The following is a 24,626-nucleotide window of genomic DNA, read 5'->3' as shown; positions in this document are numbered from 1 at the left end:
CAAATTTTGGGGTAGCTGGAGAGAAAGGTGCTGGAGGGATGCTGGATGGGGCTTTGAGCAACCTGGGCTGGTGGGAGGTGTCCCTGCCCATGGTGGGGTGCTGGAACTGGATGATCTTTAAGGTCCCTTCCAACCCAAACCATTCCATGACTCCATGATGTTTTGCCCCATCTCAGGGAGTAAAACGGGGAAAGGGGATGAGGCTGCAGAGAGGGGCAGGGGTGGCCCAGGGTGATGGATCGGGGTGGGGTTAAGGCTGCTGTGTCACCCTACACCAGCCGGCACAGGGAGCTTCCCAGGGACCAGCTCTGGATGTGTCGGGGTGTCTCTGGCCATGTTGTAGTGTTGGAGCCCCCCTGGCCAGGCTGGAGGCCCAGACCTGGGACCCCCCCCTGCCTGCACACACGTGGGGGCTGCTGTGTGTGACTGTGCCCACCCTGGCCTTGGGGCTCTTCTGCCTCATGCCATTGGTTTGGCTTTTTGTTTTCGGCTGCTAATTGGCTAAGGCAGGGTAAACCCATGGGCACAATAATGTCCCCAGTTGTGCCAGGCAGAAAAAGCCCCAAGGGGCAGGTGATGATCATGGAATCCCAGAATGGTGGGGCTTGGCAGGGACCTCTGGAGATCACCCAGTCCCACCCCCGGCCAGAGCAGGGTCACCCAGAGCAGGTGGCACAGGAACGCGTCCAGGCAGGGTTGGAATGTCTCCAGAGACGGAGACTCCGCCATCTCTCTGGGCAGCCTGTGCCAGGGCTCTGCCACCCTCACAGCAAAGAAGTTCCTCCTCATGTTGAGGTGGAGCTTCCCATGCTCAAGTTTGTGCCCGTTGCCCCTTGTCCTGTCCCCGGGCACCACTGAAAAGAGCCTGGCCCCATCCTCCTGACACCCCCCCTTTCAGTATTTATCAGCGTTGATAAGATCCCCCCTCAGTCGTCTTTTTTCCAGACTGAAGAGCCCCAAATCCCTCAGCCTTTCTCCATCAGAGAGGTGTTCCAGTCCCCTCAGCACCTTGGTGGCCCTTTGCTGTCCCCTCTCCAGCAGTTCCCTGTCCTTCTTGACCCAGGGAGCCCAGAACTGGACCCAGTGCTCCAGCTGTGGCCTCCCCAGGGCAGAGCAGAGGGGGAGGATGACCTCCCTCCACCTGCTGGCCACACTCTTCTTGATGCCCCCCAGGATGCCATTGGCCTTCTTGGCCACAAGGGCCCATTGCTGGCTCATAGTCATCCCGTTGTCCACCAGGACTCCCAGGTCTCTCTCTGCAGAGCTGCTACGATGCGGGTTGTGTTGCCAGCTCACCCAGGGCAGCGCTGGGAGAGGTTCCCGAGGTTTGGGCAACAAAAGAAGCTGCGTTTTGGTCTCAGTAGCTTTTGGAGGGGGTTCATGTTGGGGGCGCAGGACGAGCACCGAAAAGGGCAGATAACTCCGGGATGGTTGTTGCTGTCGCAGGAAAGCAAATGTGCATCAGCTTAAATCTCTGCTGGGAGGGGCTGAAGGCCAACGTGGATGGGGACGCTCTGCTAGGGACCAAAAGTAATTCCTTTTGAATTAATCTACTTGCAAAATGAGTTAAACGAGACCAAAATGAAGTCCTTCGTGGGCCTTTTTCCCCAGAACAAGGGAGTCTCTAGGGCTGGCAGGTTTGTTTTAAACTGTCATGAAAGCCCTTCTGAGGGGGGCGCCTCTGGTTTTAGTTTTGCAGGATACGAAACGAGTTGGAAACTCTGCGAGTTCAAACCACGCTACCCAGAGCGCTTGAGCGCACCCGGCTCCTTCACTCTGAGCTAGCTCAAAGTCAATTTTTGCCAGAATTTGCCTTTTGTTTGTGTAAAAGGCTGCAATTAGCTGGCAATGAGGTGTTTTTCTTCAAAAAACAAAGCTTTTGCCCCTCAAATGTCTGCCCAGCTGCACTAATGGCTCAGACACTACATGGCACCTCTTCAAGACAGCCTTATTTTGTGTATCTAGGGCCAAATCCTGCAAGCTGTAAGAATTGCCTTAAAAGTGTTTAATTAAATTTTTTTCCCCTTTACATTTCCAGCTCCCTGAAAGCACGTGGTTGCATGAGATGACATTGCTTCTGCAGAAAAAAACACTGTTTTTGGGTAAGCACGGACATAACAAAAGCCACCAACAAAGATCCTCCTCGTATTTTCTTTGGGGGAAAAAAAAAACAACCCCTCATGACTCCGGCAAACAGTCACCCTGGTTTGAACGCCCGGGCTGGCATCAGCGAGGGCTTGATGTGAGCAGCGAGGGAAGTGAAATAGCTTTGCATTTGTGTAAGACTGCAAAATCGGGTTGCCAAACAGGATATAGGCTGGGAAACCAGCTGGGCGAGGAGGCTGCGGCGAGCCGGCCGTCTTGCTCGGGTGCGTCGCTTGCTGGTGCTTATAATCCTATTTACGATAAGTGGTAGTTAATCTTTTTGGTGTTTCGTGGCTTATTTAGAGACTCTGCTCAGAGTGCTTTGCTGCTGTGGGAGTTTTGAGGTGCTTTGAGCTTTAGTTTTGGTAAAATAAATTGGTAAAAAAAAAAAATCAATTGGTCGAATTGGTCAAAAAATCCCCTGGATTTGCATCCTGGGAGGCTGGCTGGAGCCTGGCGAGGGATTTCACTGGGCAGCAATGGGACCCTTAGTCCTGTCGCCGAAGCCAAGACCTGCAGAAAAAGCTGGGAGCTGTGGGAGACCCCCATGGGACAGGTCTCCCGGCTGCGACGGGGGGAGCTCCAGCTCGTGATTTTTCTCTAAAGAGATGAGAAGGGACTTCTCCCCATGAGTCACAGCTCGACAGGTCCATCTCAGCAGAGAGTACAGGGAAGTTGGTCCTTTTTGATGACCAAGAAACCCTTGGGTGCCCTGGCCCCACTACCCATTCCTCAGCGAGCCGGGGCAGCCCTGGTGTGCGGCTCCTGCAGGCAGCCTTTCCTCCCCGGCTCCGGGCTGTGGGTGACCCAGAGGAAGGCTTGGGTGAAATTTATCCCAGCTGTTCGCCTCTCTAACGGGTTTTGTGTTCCTACACGTGCCGAGCCGCCCTGTGCTGCTTTTCCTGCACCGGCAATCTGCAAATTGTACCTGCTTGGCCGGAGATCGGCCCCATCCGCTTTGGCTTCCCAAGGTTGTGCATGTGCTGCATGGACTTTTTCCCCCCCACCCCCCCCTCCCAATTTCTTTTGCTATGGCCTAAAGTGACTGCCAGGGGATTAGAAAGTAAATTCAAACAAAACCCTTGCAGGGGGAAACTGCTTGGGGATTATACCCGGGTTTTATTCTGCCTGTGGGCTGGAGGAGCGGGGATGCTCGGAGGCTGCATGGGGATGCTCAGGGTAGCCCGTGCCCCGTCCCCTCCTCTCTGAGCCCTTTCTGCTGCCTATTGAGAGCGACCTTACCCTAACAAATCCCCCCCCACATCCCTGAAGGTGAAAATAACCTCCAAAATAATTTTTAGGAGCTTCCTGCAAAGAGACCCTACTGCACCGTCTGTGCTGTGAGGGAGCTTGGGCTTTTATTTGGCAGCTCACACCAGACCCGCGGGGCTGGAGGGGAATCACTGGCTTCGCAACGGGGTTTCTCTGCGACCTTGAGTAAGTTCCTCGCTCCTGAAAGCTGGTAGGTGTTGCAAGGTGTTATCTCCCCGTTGCCGCGAGGAGACCTCACTTCCCACAGCGGCCGCCCGGGAGAGGTGTGAGCGTGGGAGGGCGTCCTCCCAAACCAGCTCAGCAAGGAGCTGCCAAAACCAGCCCGGGTGGCCTGCGGAGGAAGGGGCAAAACTTCGCCGCATTGGCATTGAGCTCCTCCAGGATGAGTGCTTTAGCTCTGGCTACGAAGGTGGAGAGGCCAGATACCCCCTCGTGTGTGCGTGAAGGCTGAAGGACAGCAGGGACCTGCTTGAAATCCCTCCTCGCTTGGTTCAGAACAGAGTTTGAAACTCCACCGTGCCCAGGGAGAGCCCCTGCCGTGGGCTTCCCCTGCCTGGACTGGGGTGGCTCTGGTGGATCTGGAGGCGCCAGTGGGTTGAAGCCCTCCCAGGGGGACAGAGGAGGAAAATCATGGTTTGGGGGCTTCCTCTGGGGAAGGAACAAGTGGTGCGTTGGCTGGGCTCTCCTGCCGCTGGCTTTGCCCGTGTCTGGGGGGAAGATGGGTGGGATGAGTCAGCGGGAGGACCCAGCTCCACAGGAGGGACACGGGCTGGTGCTGGGCACTTTGGTGGCCATCAAAATACTGTTTGAGTTGTGACTGTGGGCTCCCCAGGCACGTTCTGTTAAGACAGGCATGAAGAAGTCTGTCTATGTGTTTATGTATCTATATGTGTGTGAGTATGTACAGAAGAAGGTACAGCAGCGTGACTTGAATGAAGAGAAAGTGGTTTGGATGCAAACATCTAGACATAAGGAGATTTGCTGTCGCTTAAATGTGTTTTAACTGCAAAGGGAAACTGTCAGTTCAGCTGTTTTGTAGGAAAAGTGTAACCGTGAGCGTGTATTGGGGACGGGAAAATGCCAGCGCAGCCCCCCCCCCCCCGAGCGCGGTGCTGGGTGATCTCTGCTAAACCCTTCGGCACTGATCGGACCCACCTTGGCCACCTCCTGCCGCATCCCAGCACCTGGCAGCACCCCAGGCGGTGATTGCAGAACTGCTGGGCCACGCACACCCTCCCGCCGGCCTTGCTTCATGGCGTCCCCCTCACATTTCCTCGGCTGGAGAAAACCGCCTCTTCCCCAGCCCAGGAAAATCCCCAGCCGCTCTCCCCCGCAGCCCCGCTAATCCCTTTATGGTGTTTGTGCCGGGCTCCCCCACACCGACCCTGCTCTTTGCCTCCCCTCTAATCTCCCCATCAAACAGTTTGGGCAGGAGACAAAGTTTTTTGGACCGAAGCCGGGGAGAGGAAAGCTCTTGCCTGGGGCTCGTCAGTCCACGCTCCAGGAGATGCTTTTGGGGCTCAACCCGCCGCACGCAGGGAGAGGGACAAGCAGGGTGAAACCCCCCCCGGTTCTGAGCAGCATCCTGACTCCTAGAGGATCATTTAGAGTAAAAACCAAACTCTCCATCCCAATATTTCTGCTTTCCCCCCTGCTTGGGGGTGATCCCTCCCAGGCAGTCGTGGGGAGGGACCTGGCAACCAAACCGTAGGGTCCCCAGCCCCAGGTCCCTGCCCTGCTGCAGCTTCTGGTATGAAGGTGTTAAAAGTCACCCCAGGAGGTAAGTTAGTCTGTGTTTAACCCCTTCTTGGTAAAGCCTGTCGTGTTACTGAAGGTTTTCAACCTGGAAAATTTGCTAAGGCTTTTAAATAATATCTTTGGTGTATCTTGGCAAGGCTGGAAAATGCTCAGGCCGATAAAGTCTCAAAGTCAGAGATAAAAACGGAGAGTTTTATGTAGGCCTTGGGCAGGTCTCCCCAGGAGAGCTCTCCGGGCATCGCTGGCTGCAGCTTGATGGCTGTCACCCAAAAAAAAAGGTAAAAAAGAAAAAAGGTCTAAAAAAAAAAAAAAAAAAGGAAAGGCAACAGCCCCACTGCATCCTGCAACACCGGGTGATCCCTGTGGGTACTGGGATGGCGTCTCAACCACCGCGGCGGAGGCGATGGTTGCTCTGCACTGCGGCAATACATCAGGAATCAGCTTCTCTTCCTGCTGCCCTTTGTCTGGAGAAACCCCTCCGTGCTGTGCCACAGCTCCAAATGGTCCTCGGCAAAGTCCTCTGGGGATTTAATCAGTGACCTTTTACTGGTACAAGGACATCCCTGCTCCCCTCCTGCCTTCAGCGCCTCCGGTCCCCTGACCTTGGGCCAGTCGCTGATTCCGAGTCGGGTGCCTCATGGTGGTTAATATTTACTGTACCTGGCGCAGAGGGGAGCAGGCAGCAGCCCGCTGATTGCAAAGAGCGTGGGGCGCCTCAGCTGGGGCTTGCTTGGGGGATAAAATACTCTTTAAGAGGCTCGAGGATGCAGGTGTGAATTGTGTTTGGCGTCACTAGCGTAACCTAGAGTTGGTGCTATAGAAATGGCTGGAATCAGGCCGCGGCGAGGTAAGATTTGATCCCGAGGTTGAGAGAAAAACCTGAATGAGCGGGTGTCCAACACTGGATGGCAGAAATACTTTTTCCCCACTTACTTAAATCCCTTTTGACATGAAAGAATTCGGCATCAATCATATACTTGGTGAGTGGCCTCGGTTGGGGTGTTTGGGCAGGGATGGGGCCCTGGCCGTGCGCCTGCAGGCTGGCGTCGTCCCTGCTGCCCCCAAACAGCTGTAAAACAAAACAAAACAAAACCACCAAAAGGGCGAACACGGTGTTTGCCCTCCTGGGACCGGATGGGCTTTGACCAGGTGAGGGATTATCCGTGTTTATTCTGTCTTCCCCGTTTGGGGATTTTGGTGCTCAGTGGTTCCAGCCGTTCAAAGCAGAGCTCTGCTCCCCAGACCCAGCTCCTAGTGAGCATCAACACAGCCTGAATTTTGTTTCGTTTCTCCATGGTTTTGAGCCCTCTCGTGCTTTGGGGTGTTTCTGCACAACTGGGCACATCCAGGGGGAAGCCAAGGCTTTCACTGGGAATAAAGTGAAGCTTTTCCGTACCCAGCTGACTCAGGGAGGTGCAGGGTCTTAGGCAAACCCTGGCATCTCCCATGAAGACACCGTTGCTGGTCCCGCTGTCTGCCATGAAGGATGCAACGTGTCAGGCTCTGGAGATGTGTCTCACATCTCCCCAGTTGGGTTTGCGATGCTTCCCATGGGATGCAGGTCCATCTCCGTCCTCCCTGCTTTTCGTGAAAGCTCAGAATCAGCCCTTGTTTCACCAGCCCCGAAGCCAGTCCCAAGGGATCCAGGTCCCTGAGCAGGATGGAGATGGGCGCTTGGGGCCACGGGACCCGGCAGAGCCTCTGGCATGTCCGTGGCTCACACTGGCTCGGCCGCGTGTTGCAACGCCTCCGGGAAACGCCGCTGCTGGGTTGCACACCCAGGGGTATGTTTCCTCCTGCGCTGCTGCCCTGCTTGGGACTATTTCCAAACAGGAATGAGGAAACGCTGAGCTTTGCAGCCACATTCGTGGCTGTGTCCCTAAAACACCCCGGAGAGGGAGGTGGCTGCTTTCGAGTTGCACCCTGGTTTCAGCTACGGGAGACCCTGCATCACCCGGGCAGCACTGAGGACATGAGTGACACAGAGGAGACCCGCACGGCTCTGCCACCACTGCTCCGGGGACCCTCGGGCACTTCCCGGGGTGCCAACCTCCTTCGCCCGGGTTCCGCTCAGGCCAGTGCCTGCGGGCGATGGGGCGGGTGACGTCTGGCCTTCCCGCAGCCCGCTGCCACTGATGTCACCACCCGGCGACCAAAATTGCTAATTAAGTTTTGCTTCTCTCTCTGCCAATCTCATTTCCTGGTTCTTGTGCAATCACAGATGCTTTCGGGCTTCTCCCCGAGCTGTTTATCCGCCCGCGGGACCAAAACACCTTCAGAAGACAACCAGAGCTGGGGCTTTGGGGTGGGTGCCCGGCGAGGAGGTGTGATGGGGGGACAGTTTGTGGGTCTGTGTCTGGCGAGGACGTGTTCTGGAGGGGGACGTCAAGCATGAAGGGGTTTTTTTTTTTAGCTGCCCCAGTGCAGACGTTTTACTGTTTTGCACAAAAACATTCCTGGGGGTGAGTCAGGCGGCTGCAGGCATGAGTCTGCCTTAAGGACCAGGGCAATTAGCAAAACCCCAAACTGCTTTGGAGCCCCGTCATGCTTTGAAGCCTTTTCTCCTCTTGTAACGTTGAAAAACTGAGGCTGCAGAGTTGCGGCGTGCTCACCTGGCTGGGTTTGCTGGGGGTTTATTTGACATCCTGCCCTCCTCCCAGAAAAAAAATATCGGCGCATTGGAGATAAGGCGCGGGAGGCGCCGGCACGGGCTGTTTGTGCCGCGTCTGCGCTCGCAGCCGGTCCCGCGCTGGCACCTTTCGGATCTGTCTGCTCGAACAAATGTGAACCCTGTCACACCGTACCCGCGGAACGCTGAAAAGGCAGCGGCCCGTTTAATTAATCTAATTTAGATTTGGGTTCAGCTCAATGGTTGGCAGTTGCTGCTGTATTGAAATAATCTACTCAAATTCACACCTGATGGCTTTGTTTTTTTAGCTGACTAAATCAGACCAGAGCCATTGCTACGTGTAGATAATTTTTGTTTTTAAAGGTGCTTAACTACGCTGACGGTGCTTCAAAATGCAAAATATTGCACTTTAGCTAAATAATCTATAGATTGAAGGGGGTGATTTTGGTGTTTTCCCAGCAGCAATCCCTGCAGCCTTTCGTTCCTTCAGAGCTCGGATGCCCTTTCGCTGCGGAGGGGGTGGCTGTGCCCGGAGGACAGTGCAGCCTTGCCAACGCGAGGGGCAGGAGTCGTCCCTGGGGTGTCCAGCGCAGGGTGGGGGGATAGGGGTGGTGTTAGGGTCCCCAGGGTCCTGGTTGTCAGCGTCCCCAAGCATTTGGTTGCCCCTGTCCCCAGGGACAGCCAGGCACCCCAATCCGTTCCCAGGCATCTCACCTCCACAGGACACGGTCCCAGCGAGGTTTTTGGGGTGCCCGGGGGAGAGCACACCGTGCCGGTCACACCAGCTCCACGTCCCATGCCCTGGAGCAGGGCTGCGGGGGGCACAAAACACCCGCTGGCACGTAAGAGGGCAACCCTACAAAAACAAAGCGCCAGGAGGGAGCGCAGCGAGGTGGTAAATAATATTTTCCATGAGTCATACCTGTTATTTTTTAATAAATTGCATCTTAATTAGCAAGTAACTTGTCATTTATTAATAAAACGATGTTTTAACAATGCAAGAAGTACTGCTTTTAATAAGTAACATTTTAATAAGAAATAAAAATATCATAATGAACGTTTTTAATCAGTAACCCCCGGGGTGGGGGCCGGACCCCGGCGCGGGGCCGCCCCCGCTCCGCCTCCCGGCGCGGGGCGGCCGCGGCCGCGTATAAAGCGCGGCGGGCGCGGCCGCGGGCAGCGCTGGGGCCGGTGAGCGGCGGGGCCGCGGGTTCGAGTCCCGCGGGGGGACGTTCCGCTCGGCGGCGGGGAGGGGGCAGCCGGACCCGGGCTGTGTGTGCAGCGCCGAGCACCCGCGGGGGCGGCCGGGAGGGAGGGTGGTGGTGGTGGTTTATTTTTTTTAAGGGAGGGGTTGCTTTTAAAATAAAGGGAGGGGAATGGGCTGGGGGGACGGTGCACTCACCTGCACACTCTCGCAGGGCCGTCGCCATGTCGGTGTCACACAGCTCCAGGCTGAACAAGCTGGTGCGGGAGCAGTACATGCGGCTGCCCCAGGATGGGCTGGTGCAGGTCACCTACGTCTGGATCGATGGCAGCGGCGAGGGCGTGCGCTGCAAGAGCAGGACCCTCGACAAGGAACCCAAGAGCATCGAAGGTAACGCCGCTCTGGATGACGGTTGGCGTGGTGGAAGGCGCCGAGCATCACTGGGGAAAAGCTTTGGGGTGCTTTGGGCAGTGGGAGCTGGCACTTGCTGCCCCTGGTTGCGTGGCACTGGCTGCGGTTGCCTCATGGGGTTATATCAAATGGCAGGGTAAATATCTGGCCTGCGTCGCTGCGGTTTGCTTAATCCATAATCTCTGTCATTAGCGCTGGGTGGGAAGGGGAGGATGAGATCCTCGCCCCTTTCCACCGGGCAAACAGGCGTGGAGACGTGTTGGCATCCGGATGGGATCTGGCGGAGGGAGGTGAAATGGCTGTGCCCCGACGGTGCTGGGGGGGTGAACACAGATGCTCAGGGATCAGCCCCACTGGGCTCTGGGGATGTGCGAGAAAACCTTTGTGGCCATCGTCCCCTGGCACTCGGTGCCCTCTGGGTGCTCCATCCCGGGTGTAAGCCACCAGCACTTGGCAAAATCTGTGTGAGAGAGGGCTTTTCCCAGTCCCACTCCCCTCTCTGTCCCCCTCCTGCCTTGCAGATGTCCCTGAGTGGAATTTCGATGGCTCCAGCACGGCGCAGGCAGAGGGCTCCAACAGCGACATGTTCCTGGTCCCCGTCCGCATGTTCAGGGACCCTTTTTGCCTGGACCCCAACAAGCTGGTGCTCTGCGAAGTGCTGAAGTACAACAGGAAACCCGCAGGTGAGCACCTCCGGCATGCACCCCTGGCTCCCGGGGGTCACCCCTTTGTTATTTAGGGTGCCGTCCCTCTGAGGGACCGCCTGCTCTGTGCCGCTGGCACTGGGGACAAGCTCAGCACCGAGCACTTGGCCCCAGGCTCCGAAATTCAAGCGCTGGTGGTGGCGGTTGTTTGCAGGAACCTGTTTTGGCGGCGCAGGGCGAGGAGAAGAGCAGCGAGACGTGGAGCTCGCGGCACTCGCCAACTCGAGCACGCCCAAGGCGTCACCCGGCTTTACAGCCCAAGCACACCCAGCCGCCGGGTTATGGCAGAAGAGCTGGGGCTGGAAGCAGCAGGGGGTTTTAACGTGCTGGGTTTGTGGCCGCTCTCCTTGTTGATGGGTGGCTGCAGAAAATGAGGTAGAAGGTGCTGGGACGGTGCGGGCTGGTTTGGGGTGACCTTTTGTAAGCAGCCCCGGAGCGCGCCGCTCTTGGTCTTATCACCGCAGGCAGAAGTCTGCAGTCCCGGCGTCTGTCCCGTCCGTCTGATAAAGTCCCAGACAGAGGAGGGGGAGCTGGTTTGCAGGGACACGCTGAGGGGCTCCCAGAGGGGTTATTTGCCAGCAAATAACTGGTTATTTGCTGGAAAAGCAGGGCCATGTCCCCGCTGGGTGCGTGGGGGGAGGGAGTCGGCATCTGCGGGGGGTGGTGCGCACATCTGCCAGGGAGAGGAGAGGCTGCGGGCAGCGATGGTGAAAGATGGGGCTGGTTCCTCTTCAAACAGCGTCATGCCTTTCAGCGGTGGGGGAAGCGTCTTGGCCGGGATTCTGCCCAGCAGCTCCTCTGCTGGAGCGGTTTGTAAAGAGCCCCTGGCCCTGGAGCTCCTGGGGCTGGCACGGGGCAGAGAGCTCAGCCCAGAGCCCTGCGACACCCCGCAGAGCAGAGCGGGGCACCCCCCGGCTGTTTCCAGGGTGGGTCTCCATGGAGGTTAAGGGCTGTAGGGGGGCAACTGCCTTTCCCCAGTTCTCCCATCAGTGCAAGGGAGGTGTCACGGCTCCTCTCCAGTCCCACGCCCTGGGCTTTATGTCACAGCTGCTCTGGGGTTTCTTATTGCCATTTAAAGGCAGAATTTGCTGCCTGTCCCTGTGACAAGAGTTTTTCAGCCCTGCTGTTTCGGTCCAAACTCTCAGTCCCCTTGCCTGGCACGTTGTCCCATGTCAGGATCGTTCCGGGATGTCTGCATCTCCCTGGCAAAGCCCCGGTTGCCCTGAGCACCCCTGCCACCACGAAGGGCCACGCCAGGGTCAGCCAGCCTGGATGCTGACCAAAAATGTGGAGCAGGAGAAACATTAGGATAATTAAGCAGAGACTCGTAGAAAGAGGATGGCGGTGAAGTTGTGATGGAAGATATATAGTCCCTTGTCCCAGATCTGCTGGATGTCTGTAGGAAGGGTGTGGGATATGGCTCCTGGTCTCTCGGTGTGTAAGAGGAGGATGTTCGTGGACCATCAGTGGTGGTTTGGGGAGAAGGTGATGGCCTGTGGCCTGATGTTGTGGCGATGGAATAGCTCTGCAAGGAGGAAACAGGCGAGCAGAGAAGCATCACAGGAAGGGGGAGATCTGCTCACCGGTTTCCTTAAGGCTTCTGTGGGAAGCGCTTGGCAGTGGTGGAGTCCCAACCTCTGGGCGGGCTGGAGCGGAGCATGGTGGGTGCTTGCCAACAGTGTGGGTCTAACCCGGACCTCTCTGCTCCCAGAGACCAACCTGAGACACACGTGCAAGAAGGTCATGGACTTGGTTAAGGACAGCCACCCCTGGTTTGGGATGGAGCAGGAGTACACGCTGCTGGGCATCAACGGCCACCCCTACGGCTGGCCCGACAACGGCTTCCCTGGCCCGCAGGGTAAGTGCTCCCTCCCTTCCCCAACCCGTGCTCCCCTCGGCTCCCACCCTGCTGCTGCCCGGCAGCAGGCATCCCGTCCCCGACCTCGGGCACAGCTTTCCCATCGCGGTGGACACCGGGCAGGAGCCGGAATGAGGTCAGGAGCATTTGCCAAGAGCGCCGGGTGCCCGCAGCTCACTTGAGCCGGCCGGCAGTGCCGCTCCCGCCGGACCCCAGTTACACAAACAGCTCAGCTGCACAACTTGTTTGGCAAGGGCTGGAGATCTGGGCTGAAAAAACCTCCTCCCTGTGGCTGTTTAGAAAAGGGCCGGCACATCGTGCCCTCCTGCAGCGGCAAACAAGCCCCAAGCGCCTCAGCTGCCTCCTGGGAGAGGGCCAGGGGGTTCCCAACCTGACTTAACCAGCCTTTTGTGGAGGCTGGCCACTTTCAACATCTCCCTTCCCCCAGGCGGGGAGAAGATCTTCATCTGACCTGCTTGAATGAGGAAGAGCCCCATAAAACCACAGCGAGTTGAGTTTTCTAGCCATGAACAATGTCGGCTGTTGTCAGAACAATCTCGGACACTTGATGTGCTCAGAGGGTCAGCGAGGTGCCATGGGGCAGATCGAGCCAAGCTTTCCTTATCTCCTGGCCCCCTCCCAGTTGATGCATTACAAGTCCTGTTGAACTGCTCAGATAAAGCTGAGGTTGCGCAGATGAATCGCTCGTGCTGCTCGTCCTGGACTAGGGGTTGGTGGCTCGATGCACCGTGGAGGGTAGCACCATTTAGTTCCCATAAATCCTCTGCAGATGATGGCTGGGACCTGGTGGGAGTGGTGGGATTACTCTGCAGTGCTGCTGTTGTTCCCAAAAGCTTTACTTGGGTGGCGACTCCTCTTTCCTTTCCAGGCCCCTATTACTGCGGGGTTGGAGCAGATAAGGTGTACGGGCGTGATATCGTGGAGTCCCACTACAAGGCCTGTCTGTACGCGGGGGTGAAGATCTGTGGCACCAACGCGGAGGTGATGCCCTCCCAGGTAGGTGGGGACGGCCCCGCACAGCCCCACTTTCCAGGGAGGGATATGAGTTAGTGTGAGGCTGGAATAACCCCAGCAACTCCCAGCTCCTCTGGGATCCCAAACCCAGTGACTCCCCACATCGGTTTTGCCTGGATAGGAGCGGTTGCACTGCCATGATGAAAATGCGCATGTTTGGTTTTCTCCTAACTCACCTTGGCGTGCAAATTCCTGCGTTTTGGGGCAGGCAAGTGAAATCTCAGCCCAGCCAAACCGCAGCGGGCTCCTCGCACGGCTCAGCCTGGGCTCTGGCAGCCCGTGTGGAGCTGGGTGCTCCCTCGAGCTTTCCTTCCCCTCTGGAGCAGGGATGTGGGGCACAGGGTGAGCCGGGATGGGCTGCAGGAGCAGCATGTGGAGCGACGGATGTCTGCGTCCTGCTCCTCTACCCCGGGAGCTCCTATACCCCGTGGGATATGGCCTTGGGAAGCAGCTTGGGGGCGGGGGGGGATTGGATTTATTTAGGAGTTAGCCGGAGGGAGTCCCTGATTGCATTAGGCAGGCGGCCAGACTGACCGACGGCGATTCGGCCCTGCAGCCTGTGAATCGCTGACTCTCCTGCTGCTGATGTGGCGGCGATAAGCGGAGGGGCTTATCTGCAGTGTGGCTGAGGCAGGACTTTTAACAACCCTGCTGTTTGCCCTGGCTTTTTCAGGGTCCTTCTTGGCTGCTTTCTGCATCCTGGGCTCTGTCTCAGCCAGGCCATGCCGGTAGCCGTAAATGCGTCACCCCTTGCTTAGTCACCGTGGGTGGCGCAACCCCGGCTCCGGCCGGGAAAGCAGCAGCCCCGGAAAGGACGAACAGGCTCCTCGTTAGTCCCCTGCCCTGTTTGCAGTGTGGGTTGGGGGGGTCCAGCACACCAGCAGCTCCAGCATCAGCCTCAAAGGCAGGCGTGGTGCTTATTTACCTCCATTTTAATTAACATCCCACCCCCCACCCCCCACCCCCAAATTTTCTCTGTGGTGTCATGAGCAGTTTATTCCCATTTTTTTTGCATTCCAAAGCTGTCCTGTTGCTTAACTTGGTGCTCCTCATCCCCGTTGCTGATTCTCGAGGGGTAAAGCTCAGCTGTACCCCAGGCTGGCAGCCCTCACCGGGGGGCGGCGGGGATGTGATGGCTGGGGAGGTACAAACCTGCCCATCCTCACCGGCACATCCGCTCGCCTCTTCCAGTGGGAATTCCAGGTGGGCCCATGCGAAGGCATCGAGATGGGGGATCACCTCTGGATGGCTCGGTTCATCCTCCACCGCGTCTGCGAGGACTTTGGGGTCGTGGCTACTCTGGACCCCAAACCGATGACCGGCAACTGGAACGGGGCCGGGTGTCACACCAACTACAGCACCGAGGAGATGCGGAGAGAAGGGGGTCTTAAGTAAGTCCTGGGGTGGGGGGGGTCCCTGGGATGTACCTGGGAGGTCTGGGGTGTTCTTGGCTCCCCATAACTCGCGTATCTCTGTACCTGAGTGGCTGCACCGGGCAGGGCTGGGGCTGTCCAAGCTCATTTTAGTTTAAAAGCAGCTGGTCGTTTGAGAATGTCCCCGGGGCTGTCCTCGTCCCTGCACAGAAGGAGGGGGTGTCAGCCTTCCCAACCATGGGAACACCCCCCAAATGGACCTACTGACAAACCCAACCCCATTTTCCTCTCCCGCAGACACATCGAAGCCGCCATCGAGAAGCTGAGCAAGCGGCACGACTACCACATCTGCGTCTACGACCCGCGGGGCGGCAGGGACAACTCCCGGCGGCTCACCGGCCACCACGAGACATCCAACATCTTCGAGTTCTCCGCCGGCGTGGCCAACCGAGGCGCCAGCATCCGCATCCCGCGCCAGGTCGGCCAGGATGGCTACGGCTACTTCGAGGATCGGCGGCCGGCGGCCAACTGTGACCCCTATGCAGTCACTGAGGCCATCATGAGGACAACGGTGCTCAATGAGACCGGGGTGGAGACCAAGGACTATGCTGACCACTGAGGCCGTGGGGTGGGTGGAGGTTTTCGTTTCTACACTAGCTTCTCACGTGGGATTTGTGCCCCTCTGGTGTCCTCGGCTGCAAGTTCAGACTCTTTAGGAACCTCGCTTCTGATTTTGTGAAACGTTGCCTTAGAAATATATATATTTTATAGTAAGAGGGAGGGACCCAACCTATTTTCTCAACCACTTTTTTTTCTGGTTCCTGGTTTTAGGTCATATGTGGGGAAGTTGTTTTTTTTTAAAACTTGGATTGAATTTTTTCCCGATGGACTTTACACTGTGATGTACATAGATCCCTACGTGGAAGCTGCAGCTGCTGCTGTTTGCACCTGGGGAGGGCGGGTGCTTTTTTTCCGTATCTCTGTTGCAAGGAAATGGTAATAAATAATTTTCCTGGCTGCGTGGCAGCCAGGTTATGCTGCGGCGGGTGCATTTTTCTGTAGCTCCTAGAGGTCCAGGGAGGATTTCGTTTGCGTCTTGCTGGTGGGTTGCAGCCACAGAGCAGCCCGCACCAGCCCTGGGCGCAGGGGCTGGAGGAGCGGAGATGCCGGAGGATCCTTGGGGCAGGTGCCTGGAGCTGCGTTACCCCATTTGCCGGTGGCCGAAAGGCCATCTCCTTCCATCGTGATCCCCCGAAAGGCAAACAGAGCGGCACAGGCTGAGCAAACAGCGGCCGGGGCAGCAGCTGGCGGGCGTTTACACAGGGTGTGCGCTGCTGAGTCAGCAAAGCCAGCCCCGCGCTGGGCACAGCACGCCCTCCTCTCCAGGGACACCTTTGGCTCAGGGAGGGGAGCCCTGGGGACGTCCCCCTGCTGCACCCCAGCGCCCTGACCCACTGAACCGCAGGGACGTGGCACAGCTCCTGGGGTTGGAATGTCTTTGCCGGGGGGAATCATAGATTTTATTCACAGAGCAAAGCCCCCAGGTGGGGACACTTCCGTGTAGATGGGGTGTCAACAGGATCTCCACTGGCCAGGCCCTTGGGGTCCCTCCATGCTGCAGCTGTGGGGAGGAATCGGATGCCAGCGCAGGGGACAGGGACCCCCTGAACAGGCAGGTCAGGTCCCTGGACAGACCTGCAGGATGCCACCCAGCTGCAGTCACCAGCGGGGGGTTACCTGAAGGAGAGTGGTACCAGCAGCATGAACGGACAGGGGACGTCGTGTCCGCTCCAGTGCAGTCATGGGGATTTTGAAACTGCTTTTGCCTTTATCTTTGAATCCGACGCAGGTGACCAGCTGAAATGGAGGTCCCCAAGTCCCTCCTGCAGGTCACGGCGCTGCCAGTGGAGGGGGGAGCCAGGGCAGCGGGAGCCGGGGGAGGTGGTCGTGTCCTGGACCACAAGCAGCCAGGAGCCCTCGTTGTCTCTGAGCTGTTCAAGAATAAATGTAATCCGGTCCCCACCCTCAGAAGGACAAATTTTCCTTCCAGAAATTGCTGTCTGGGATGTTCAACGTTTTTCATCAAAACCACGGTGCTGTCTTGTTTTCCTCTCATTTCGATGATGCCTTTAATGGGTAATTTGAGCGCTGGGACAGCGACTGCTGGATGCAGCTGGAAAATCAATAAAGAGCTAAATCTGGAGCAGGAAGGCTCATGTTTGTTTTCCTGACTGCACCAGTGCCTTAAAGTACTTCAGCTTTCATCACGCTGTGCTGCACAGCCCCTGCTAAATTCGGAGAATCATCTGAATCCGAATTGCCAACACGCAAACAGCTTTGGCCGGACATGGCACCGTGGCACATCTAAACACTTTGTACCTGGGTGTCACCCTGTGATTCCCCTTTGGCAGGAAACCCTCCTCTTTGGGGGAGGACAGTGAAGGGGAGATCCGAGAACTCACCCAAAGCCACAACCGGGGATTTTCCCTGAGCTGGGATCAGCCCTGGCCGCTGTTTGCTGGGGATGCCGCCTGCTGGTCCCGGTGCGGCTGGAGCTGCTGTGTGCCTGAACACTTCCATGCTATCCTTTGCCAACACACAGCTCTCGCTTGTACTTTTTGAGGCCAAAATGGGCCAGAAACCATATGCCAGGTTGTTTTTTTTTTCCCTAAAGCAGGAGTGTTTCCCACCCACAGGGCCCGCAGCACGGGGGAAACGAGGACACCGGCAAGTTCCCACAAGAGCTTTTCTTATAATTTCGGTGTGCCTGCTGCTGGCGAAGGGGGGGTCAGCCAGCGGAGCCCCCCTGGCTGGGGCCTGAGGCCATGAGGGGGGATGGTGTCCCCGTCCCCATCCTCATCCCTGGGTTGGGCAGTGCCGGGAGGAGCACCCGGCATCGCCTGGTGCTCCGTGCTGGAGCACAAAGGCTGGGAGCAGTGCCAGACCCCCGGACGGAATCCTCCCTGGGATGGGGCTGCTGCAGGTACCCTTATCCAGGGCTTTCCCAAAGGAGACTGCGCCGGGGCCGGCGGGGTGACAGGTACCCGGGGCTGGGGAGCAGGAGGGTTTGGGGGGCTGGAGGCGGTTCCCGGGGGTTTGCTGCCCTCCGCAGGCGCAGGCCCACATCGCAGGGAGCAGGTCGGGCTGTGCCCGGCTCCTCCCGGGCTGCTGCCGGAGGAGCTGGGTGACAAAAGTCCTGTTTCTAAAAGAGCGTTGGGCGGGCGATGCCGGGAGGTGCTGACACACGACCTCCTTTTTCTCATGCTCTGACGGTGCCCACCTCCCCCAGGACACCCCAAACCCTCGCCTGCTGGACAGGCACAGCGCCTTCGCCCAGTCTGTCTTTTCCACACCAGCGCTCGCAGATAGTGGCAAATAAATACCCTTTTGGGCTCTTTCCTGTACCCATCGCAGCTCTCGGCTGGAGGCACGGAACTGGGTGCTGCCGAGGGGTGCGTCGCCCCTCAGGAGAGTTGTCCCCGGGGCTGTGACCCAGCAGATGGATGAGTGGCTGCGGCAGACGGCTCCGGTGGGCTGCCAAGTTGGGACACACAAGGACCAGGCGTCCACTATGGTCCCTTCCTTCATCCCCTACCACCGAGCACCCCGGGAAGGCGCTGCAGAGGGGGACACCCAGGGTGGGCGAGCATCGTGACCACCCCGTGGTAGGGAGCAACAGCGTGGGGGCTTGGAGGTTTCATCTTCAGATCGTTTTTCATCAATATAAATTCCATTACTTTGAATTCAGTCAAAGCCTTCAGGATTTTTTTTTTCCAAGCCAGTTATAAAAAGGACATTAGAATTACAATTCTGGTGCTAACAATAGCATTACTCAAAGCTGCTGGCCAGAAGTGGGGAGCTCTGGGTAGAATAAAGATTTAAATGAAAATGTCAATAATAACTTCTTTTTTTCCCCTCCCTGTCTTCCAGCCTGCACAATCTGCTTGGGTCTCTCTATCTTAATGAGCATTAAAATGGTTTCAAATTAGATCTACTGAAAATTGAAATTTTTTTCCCTCAGAAGCTTAGTCTGGCCTTTAAAGGCCAGTGATAATATTTTGGTTTTGTGTAAGAGCATCTTTGATCTTGAAGGCTCTCAGCTTGTAGAGAGACGCAGCTCATTACCAGCCATTCGCTGCTGTTGAAATGCAACTGGAGGGGGACAGGCATCGCACAGCAGCACCCGACGTGCCAGGAGAGGAGTTAGGGAGAGGTTTGGCCAGGGGGTGCTTAGTCCTGGTCCCCCGCCAGCCCTGACAGCTCTCCTGGTCTGAACCTTGCTCCCAAGGAGCCCAGTTGGCATGTAGGTGGTCAACCTCCACCAGGCTGGTGCTGGGTTTGCAGCCAGCTGCTTTCAGCCCAGTTTGGTCCCTAAAAGCATGGGATGGAAAAGCCCCAGCAGCCCAGCCTTAGCTCCAGGTGGGCTGTTTGGGGAGTCCCCGGGGACACCCCGGGTGACAAGCAGTGTCTTGCTGAGAGGGTGATGCAGCCCAGAACCTGGCGATGTACAATGGGTTTTCTCGTGTATGTGATCAACCTGCCTGGCATCGCCGCTGCTAAAACTGAGCGTGGGGCTCCGTCACCGGCGCTGAGCTGGGAAGGGGTCACACAGGCTGACAGAAACCTGCCGTTTGCTCACTGCTGGGAAGACACAGCAATTAGACTTTCCAGGAAAGCCCGTTACCATGGCAGGGCACTGGGAGCAGACAGTCATTTACCTCATCCACAAAATGGGGTGGATTTAGTCTGGGGGAGGTTAGATGGGCCCAGCAGTTGCAATTACACCTCCCACCTGCTTTGCGCCTGGATGATGCAACACAGCGCAACCACGAGCAACGCGATGCCCTGTGGCAGCACCCACAGCCTGGGGGGTTGTTTGTAGGGGCACTGGGGACTTGGTGGTGAGTGGCTGGGGGTAAGTTGGGGCTTACACCTGGGTGTACGAGGAGCCAACGTGTCTGCCCTCCTGCGCCTGGGAGAGCAGCCGGCAGAGGCTGTGACGGTGCAGAGCAGATCAGCCCCATGTCCCCACCAGCCCCCGCAGGGCTGCACCGTCCCCATCCCTGCTCTTCTCAGCCACGCTGGGACAGGCGGAGAGTTGCTAGTCCTCTGGCAAGGATGGGGCAGGGTCTGCCCTGGCGCTCCCTGCTGTGGCGGGCGCTGGTGGTTTGCCAGGATGAGAGTTTTTTGCGGAGCAGCACTGTGAAGCTCACAGCAGCGGTTTGATGGATGGCCCGAGAAAGGTCTGCAAAGAATCCAGCTCCCCCAGGTGTCCCTAGAGCAGCCTCCGCAAACGAGTCCTTAATGACCTATGACCTGCAGCAGCCACCTCTGCTCCCCCCAGCACCCCTCCTGAGCACCCAGTCCCCTGACGGGTGAGCAGGGCCAGGTCAGTTATCAAAAGCACCCTACCAGCTGCAGGCTGGGGGCTGCATGGGACCTGGGTGGGGGCAGGAGCTGCACAGGGTGTCAGGGCACTAACAGGCTTTAATGGCCCTGACCAGCCTCACCTGGAGCCCCAGCCCATGGGCCCTGGGGGTCTATTTAAGCTCTGCCAGGGCCATCACTCCCTTCCTGAGTTGCATTGAGGAGTGTTGGTTGTTCAGACCTTAACCTGTGGAGTGATTTTCCCAGTGGACCTGCCCTACCACTGTGGACCTGCCAGAAGATCACCAGGCTGTGTTACCCTCACCAAGCCTGAGCTGAAGGTTGATTTTTCTGGCTTGATTTCAGACCTGCATTATTGTAAGGAATTTCCCCGATGGCCTGGACTGCTGGTTGAATGTTTCCATCATCTCTGGATCGGCTGTGGTCGGGAGCAGAGGGACAGGGCCCTTGCTGGTGAGACTCTGCCCTGTAGCTGTGGTGTCTCTTCTGGCTTCCTGGACTTTTGGGAGCACCTGGCCCTTGCTGTGCCCTGATGGGGGGAGCTGGGGGGGGCGCTGTACAAAGGGCTGCAGGAGAAAATAGGAAGTTGGGAGTGTGGGGCTGTGGGGGGCTATAGGATATAGGTGTTATAGGGTCTGCTGGGATGGGGGATCTCCTCCGTGGTGTCCCTTGTGGTGTTTGCCAGTGCTTCTTCAGTGTAAAGGCCCTCGGAGGCTGGTGGTACCCACAGCTGGGGTGGCTGGTGCAGAGGAGGGAGGTGACACGTTGAGCTGCGCAGGGGTGGCTGAGCTGTGAAGCTGCAGCTGGTTTCTCAGGCACTGCTGGTGGGTGGGCGCAGACTTTGCACTTGTGAGTGCAGGACCAGATTCCTCACCGGTATCTGCCTTTTGAAATGTTACTGGCATCTGTCTGGTTAAAGGCTGTTGAGGATGTGGCTTTGGCATCTGCCAGGCTTAAGAGAGAGGGACAATAGCCTTAAATTTCTTCTGGCTGCCCTTGGGGTGGAAGGATGTGCTCTGCATTGCCACAGTGACAGTCCCTGCAGGGCTCTGTTGTGACACTGAGGCCTGGGCTCAGCTTCCCATGGTGATACCTTGTGCACAGACACAGGTGAGGGGCTGGGAAACCAGAAAACTGGACCCCACAGCATGCTCACACAGAGATGTCCCCTGTCTGCGCATGGGGACAGGCAGTGGCAAACTGGGGGAATTCAATTTCTTCTTCAATCCCACTTTCTGCAGCGGCTGAGACGTGATGCCTGTGGTGGGATGCCATGAGCAGGAAATGGATCTGCAGAGGACAATGAGATGCAATTGCCCCGATGTCGTTCTCTTTTTCAAGCCCATTTGGTTTAAGATCTCTGCAGTGCCTGCAGGTGCTGGGGCTGCAGCAAGGAAGGCCAGAGGGGAAATTATAAGGGCAGAGCTTGCTAAGAGGAGGAGGGACGGGTCGAGCTGTACCTGTGCTGTAGGCAGGCAGGTGTCTGCTGGAGAGATGATCCAAACCCAAATGAAGCAATGTCTTCTGGTGCTGCTCTAGGCCAATAACTGTGATAACACAAATTGAATGCATTCATTGGCCTTGATTCACATCACGGTAGGTGTTTTCAGTGGCTGAAATGTCAACGCAAGGCAGGTTTTAGGAGGACTGTGTAAAAATAGCTGGAGATGGGGCTGGGCTTGGAATATTTGCCCATGGGAGAAGCATGTGAAGGTGGTGGGTGCTGTTGGGAGACAGAGCTGCTAGCGAAAGAACTGGTTTCATCCTAAACCACCTCAAGCTCACCGGATACAGGGAGGATGGGGAAATATGACTGTGATGTAGTTCAGGGAAAGTAAAAGAAGTTTTGACAGATGATGTGTAAAGCAAATCCCAGCCCCAAGGAGAATAAGGTCAATGTGGGGAGATTTAGCTAGGATGACTGTCTTCTCCATGGAGCTTAATCCAGGACACAGACCCACTTTGTCCCTGGGATGTTTCCACCTCGCCTGCATGTTCACAGGGAACTGAAGCACGCTGTTAACAGTCATTCTGGCTGAATTAAACCAGGCATACCCTGTCTCTTTCCTCCTTGCCCTCGGACAAGGGCGCCATGGCTTGTTACACCAGCTCTTTTGTGCCTAGCACGTCCTTCTCCCAACTCCCCTACATTTTTGGGGAAACCTATCAGGTTTTGTACATAGCTCACTACTGGTCTGCCCTGAGTTTTCTGCCCAGCTGTGCTGGGGTAACACGCTGACCTGCTCTTGGCTTTCAGTTTAATGGGTGAAACTCTTAGATCCCCGTCTGCGGCAATCCAAGGTGTGTGCTCTGCCCTCCCGGCTGCACCCGCTCCATGTTTCTCTGCCTCTTTCCTGCCAGGCTGCACCCTTGTACCTCTCTCGGGTGCCGGAGGCTTTTGCCACTGCCTCTGATATGGGGCTTGGCTCAGCCCCTTTGGGCCCCTCTGCCAGGACCCTGGGGTGGCAGGGTGGCTTCAGCTCACTCTGCCCCAGGGGGTAAACTGGTGACTGTAGCTTGGCAGGTTTCCCCCACAGGGGCAGTGTGGGGGGAGCGGACACAGACATGCAGAAGCTCATCCCACTCAGCTCCCACCAGGAAGAGGGGTGTGGATGCAGACAGAGCAGTGAGGATGTACCAACAGCTTTTTGCCTTCACTTAGCCACGGTGGCAGGTGCTGGCTGCTTCCCCGTGGCAGTTTTGCACCCACGTCCAGCCCTGACCCTCACCAAAATCATGTGTGTTTTCTTCTGTCACCACACTGCACCCCCAATGGACCTGTGTCGGTAGTCCGGGGCACTTATTCCCTGTGCAGAGAGCTGGGGGCTGCTGGCAGGAGGAGTGTTGCAGGAGCTGCTCCTAGAACATGTCATGAGCTGGTCTGTCCTCTGCTTGTGTCCCCCTGGGGACAGTGGGTTTGATATTTGCCAACTGGCCCAACACGAGGGCCACCAAGCAACTGTCCACACAAGTGTCATTGTCGCCTGGTCACTTAGTGAAAATGGGTTGTAGACTCACCTTCAACATGGTTCTGGCACAGGCAGAGCCTCTGTCAGCTCCTTGTGTGGGCGGCACCATGCTGACGCAAGGCTGGGGCAGGCATTACTCATGCTGTGGAAGTGGAGGACTCTTTAATGACACCTCCTGCTCTAGCCAAGGCAGATTTGTCAGATGTGACTCACCTGCTGGGTGACCTCAGACCAGTGGCCTTTGAGCCTGGTGTATTAGCTCATGGAAACCCAAATCGATAATGACTAGAAAAAGGGAAATACCCAAAGAGGGACAATCCCAGGACAGCCCTGCTGTGGGCAGAGGGTGAGAGTGTGGGTGAGCAGAGGTGGAACAGCAAGTTGCGGTGCAGGGGACACCGTGCCCCCCTGCTCTTCCACCCAGCATCCACCCTGGATGCAGCCAGCCAGCAAACTCTTTTGGAAAGCATTACTTCACCAAGAAAAACGTTGAGCATTGAGCTGCTGGGGATGCCCTCAGGCAGAGCGCTGCCGTAGCAGCAGCTCAGGCTGAGAGATTAACTCCTTCCCCTGCACGCCTGGGTCTGGGTGGCTTTCTGGTCCACCCCATGGCATGTCCTTGGGGTCAGTGCTGCTGGTGTGCCATCCTGTCCCTTACCCAGGCCCTGGGTGACGGGGAAGGGGCTCTGCACGTCGGCTGGCCTTATGCTATGGAGGTGTGTTTTTGTTCAGAAGGGGACGCTGAGCTGTGTCACTGTGTGCCAGGCTGCTCACCCCACCAGAGCTGCTTGCAGGTAGAGTCGGGGGGGTGTCAGTGTCACCCTGAGCCCGAGTCTTCTGGACGCACCTGTCCCTACATCAAGCCATGGTTTGGCTCTGACGTCCTGCTTTGACGTGTGCCTAGAGGGTGGCTCTCTGTGTTCCTGCGAGAGCAGCTGCTGGGACATGTTTCTCCATGCTGGGGATTGATATTTTTTACTCTGGACACATGGAGTGACTGAGGACGAGCAGGAAAATGAAGCATCTCTCAGCAGTGGGGGGAAACGTGTGCTGAGAGAGGGTGTGGGATTCTCCGTGTCCTGGCGAAGGCAGCCAGACGTGGGAGAGGAGCGAGTGTTGCAGGGTGCCCCCACCCCAGGGGTCTCAAGCTGGGTCGCTGGCATGGGCCTTGGTGCATAATCTCTTCTCCCCAGACACCTCCTTCTGGGCTGCGTGGAGGGGTGGGCGAGTTCTTGGTGATTTTTGTCCCTGGCATCTAGGGCATGGTCCATCCCACAGCCTTTTACCAGCTAGAAGTGGGACGTCTGGGCTAGTGAAGGAAATTAATCCCAGCAGGGGACTGCTGAGCCATGCAGAGGTCCACCTGTCCACTCCTCTCATTGCTAGCTGTGGTGTCTCGGGTATCACCATTGCTGCCTTCTGTCCCTGGATATTCATCACTGCCTCTCTGCTGGGGGTTATCTCCACCACAACCAGCAAGGTAGGGGTGCTACTCAGCCCTTTCTGGGGGGAATTCAGTGGATTTAGGTGAAAGTGCTGCAGGAGGTGAGATGGTGGACTTTGCATGGGAGTGGCTGATGAGATGTCACATCCCTGATGGTGGTTCCGTGGTGCGGCATCTCGGGAGGTGTGGTACCAAACACAGCAGCGTGAGCAGGGCTGAGCATGGCTGGCTGGGGTTGTAGCAGGTTGCTCTCCCAAACAGCTCTGCTGTGCAGACGTTAGAGGAACCTGTTACAGGGGAAAAGGGAGGTAGAAGAACTGGCCAATGAAGGGAAGGGAGACATGAGAGCCAGGTCAAATACAGGATCCAAATGTCTTGCGCCTCAGGAGGTGACCAGGCTTAGTGATCTCACTGCTGTTGGACCCTCTGCCTGCCC

General features: G+C 57.1%; 1 protein-coding gene across 2 annotated transcripts; it reads left to right on the top strand.

The window, feature by feature from the left end:
• The first annotated feature begins 8,999 nt into the window (after positions 1–8,999).
• LOC128917699 (glutamine synthetase) lies at positions 9,000–16,585 on the top strand. 2 transcript variants are annotated; one of them, XM_054221091.1, is made up of 7 exons: positions 9,000–9,014; positions 9,223–9,398; positions 9,941–10,102; positions 11,835–11,981; positions 12,871–12,998; positions 14,208–14,407; positions 14,687–16,585. In XM_054221091.1, exons 2-7 carry the CDS (start codon positions 9,233–9,235, stop codon positions 15,006–15,008), a joined length of 1,125 nt encoding a protein of 374 aa, XP_054077066.1. In that variant the 5' UTR covers positions 9,000–9,014; positions 9,223–9,232; the 3' UTR covers positions 15,009–16,585. The 2 variants fall into 2 exon arrangements, with proteins under 2 accessions (XP_054077066.1, XP_054077067.1); XM_054221092.1 differs by lacking the exon at positions 9,000–9,014 and adding an exon at positions 9,056–9,076.
• The last annotated feature ends 8,041 nt before the right edge of the window (positions 16,586–24,626 follow it).

The sequence above is a fragment of the Rissa tridactyla genome, chromosome 14, assembly GCF_028500815.1.
Source record: "Rissa tridactyla isolate bRisTri1 chromosome 14, bRisTri1.patW.cur.20221130, whole genome shotgun sequence".
Classification (NCBI taxonomy): Eukaryota; Metazoa; Chordata; class Aves; order Charadriiformes; family Laridae; genus Rissa; species Rissa tridactyla.
The sequence above is the reverse complement of the archived record's forward strand: the minus strand, read 5'-3'. Positions and strand labels throughout refer to the sequence as shown.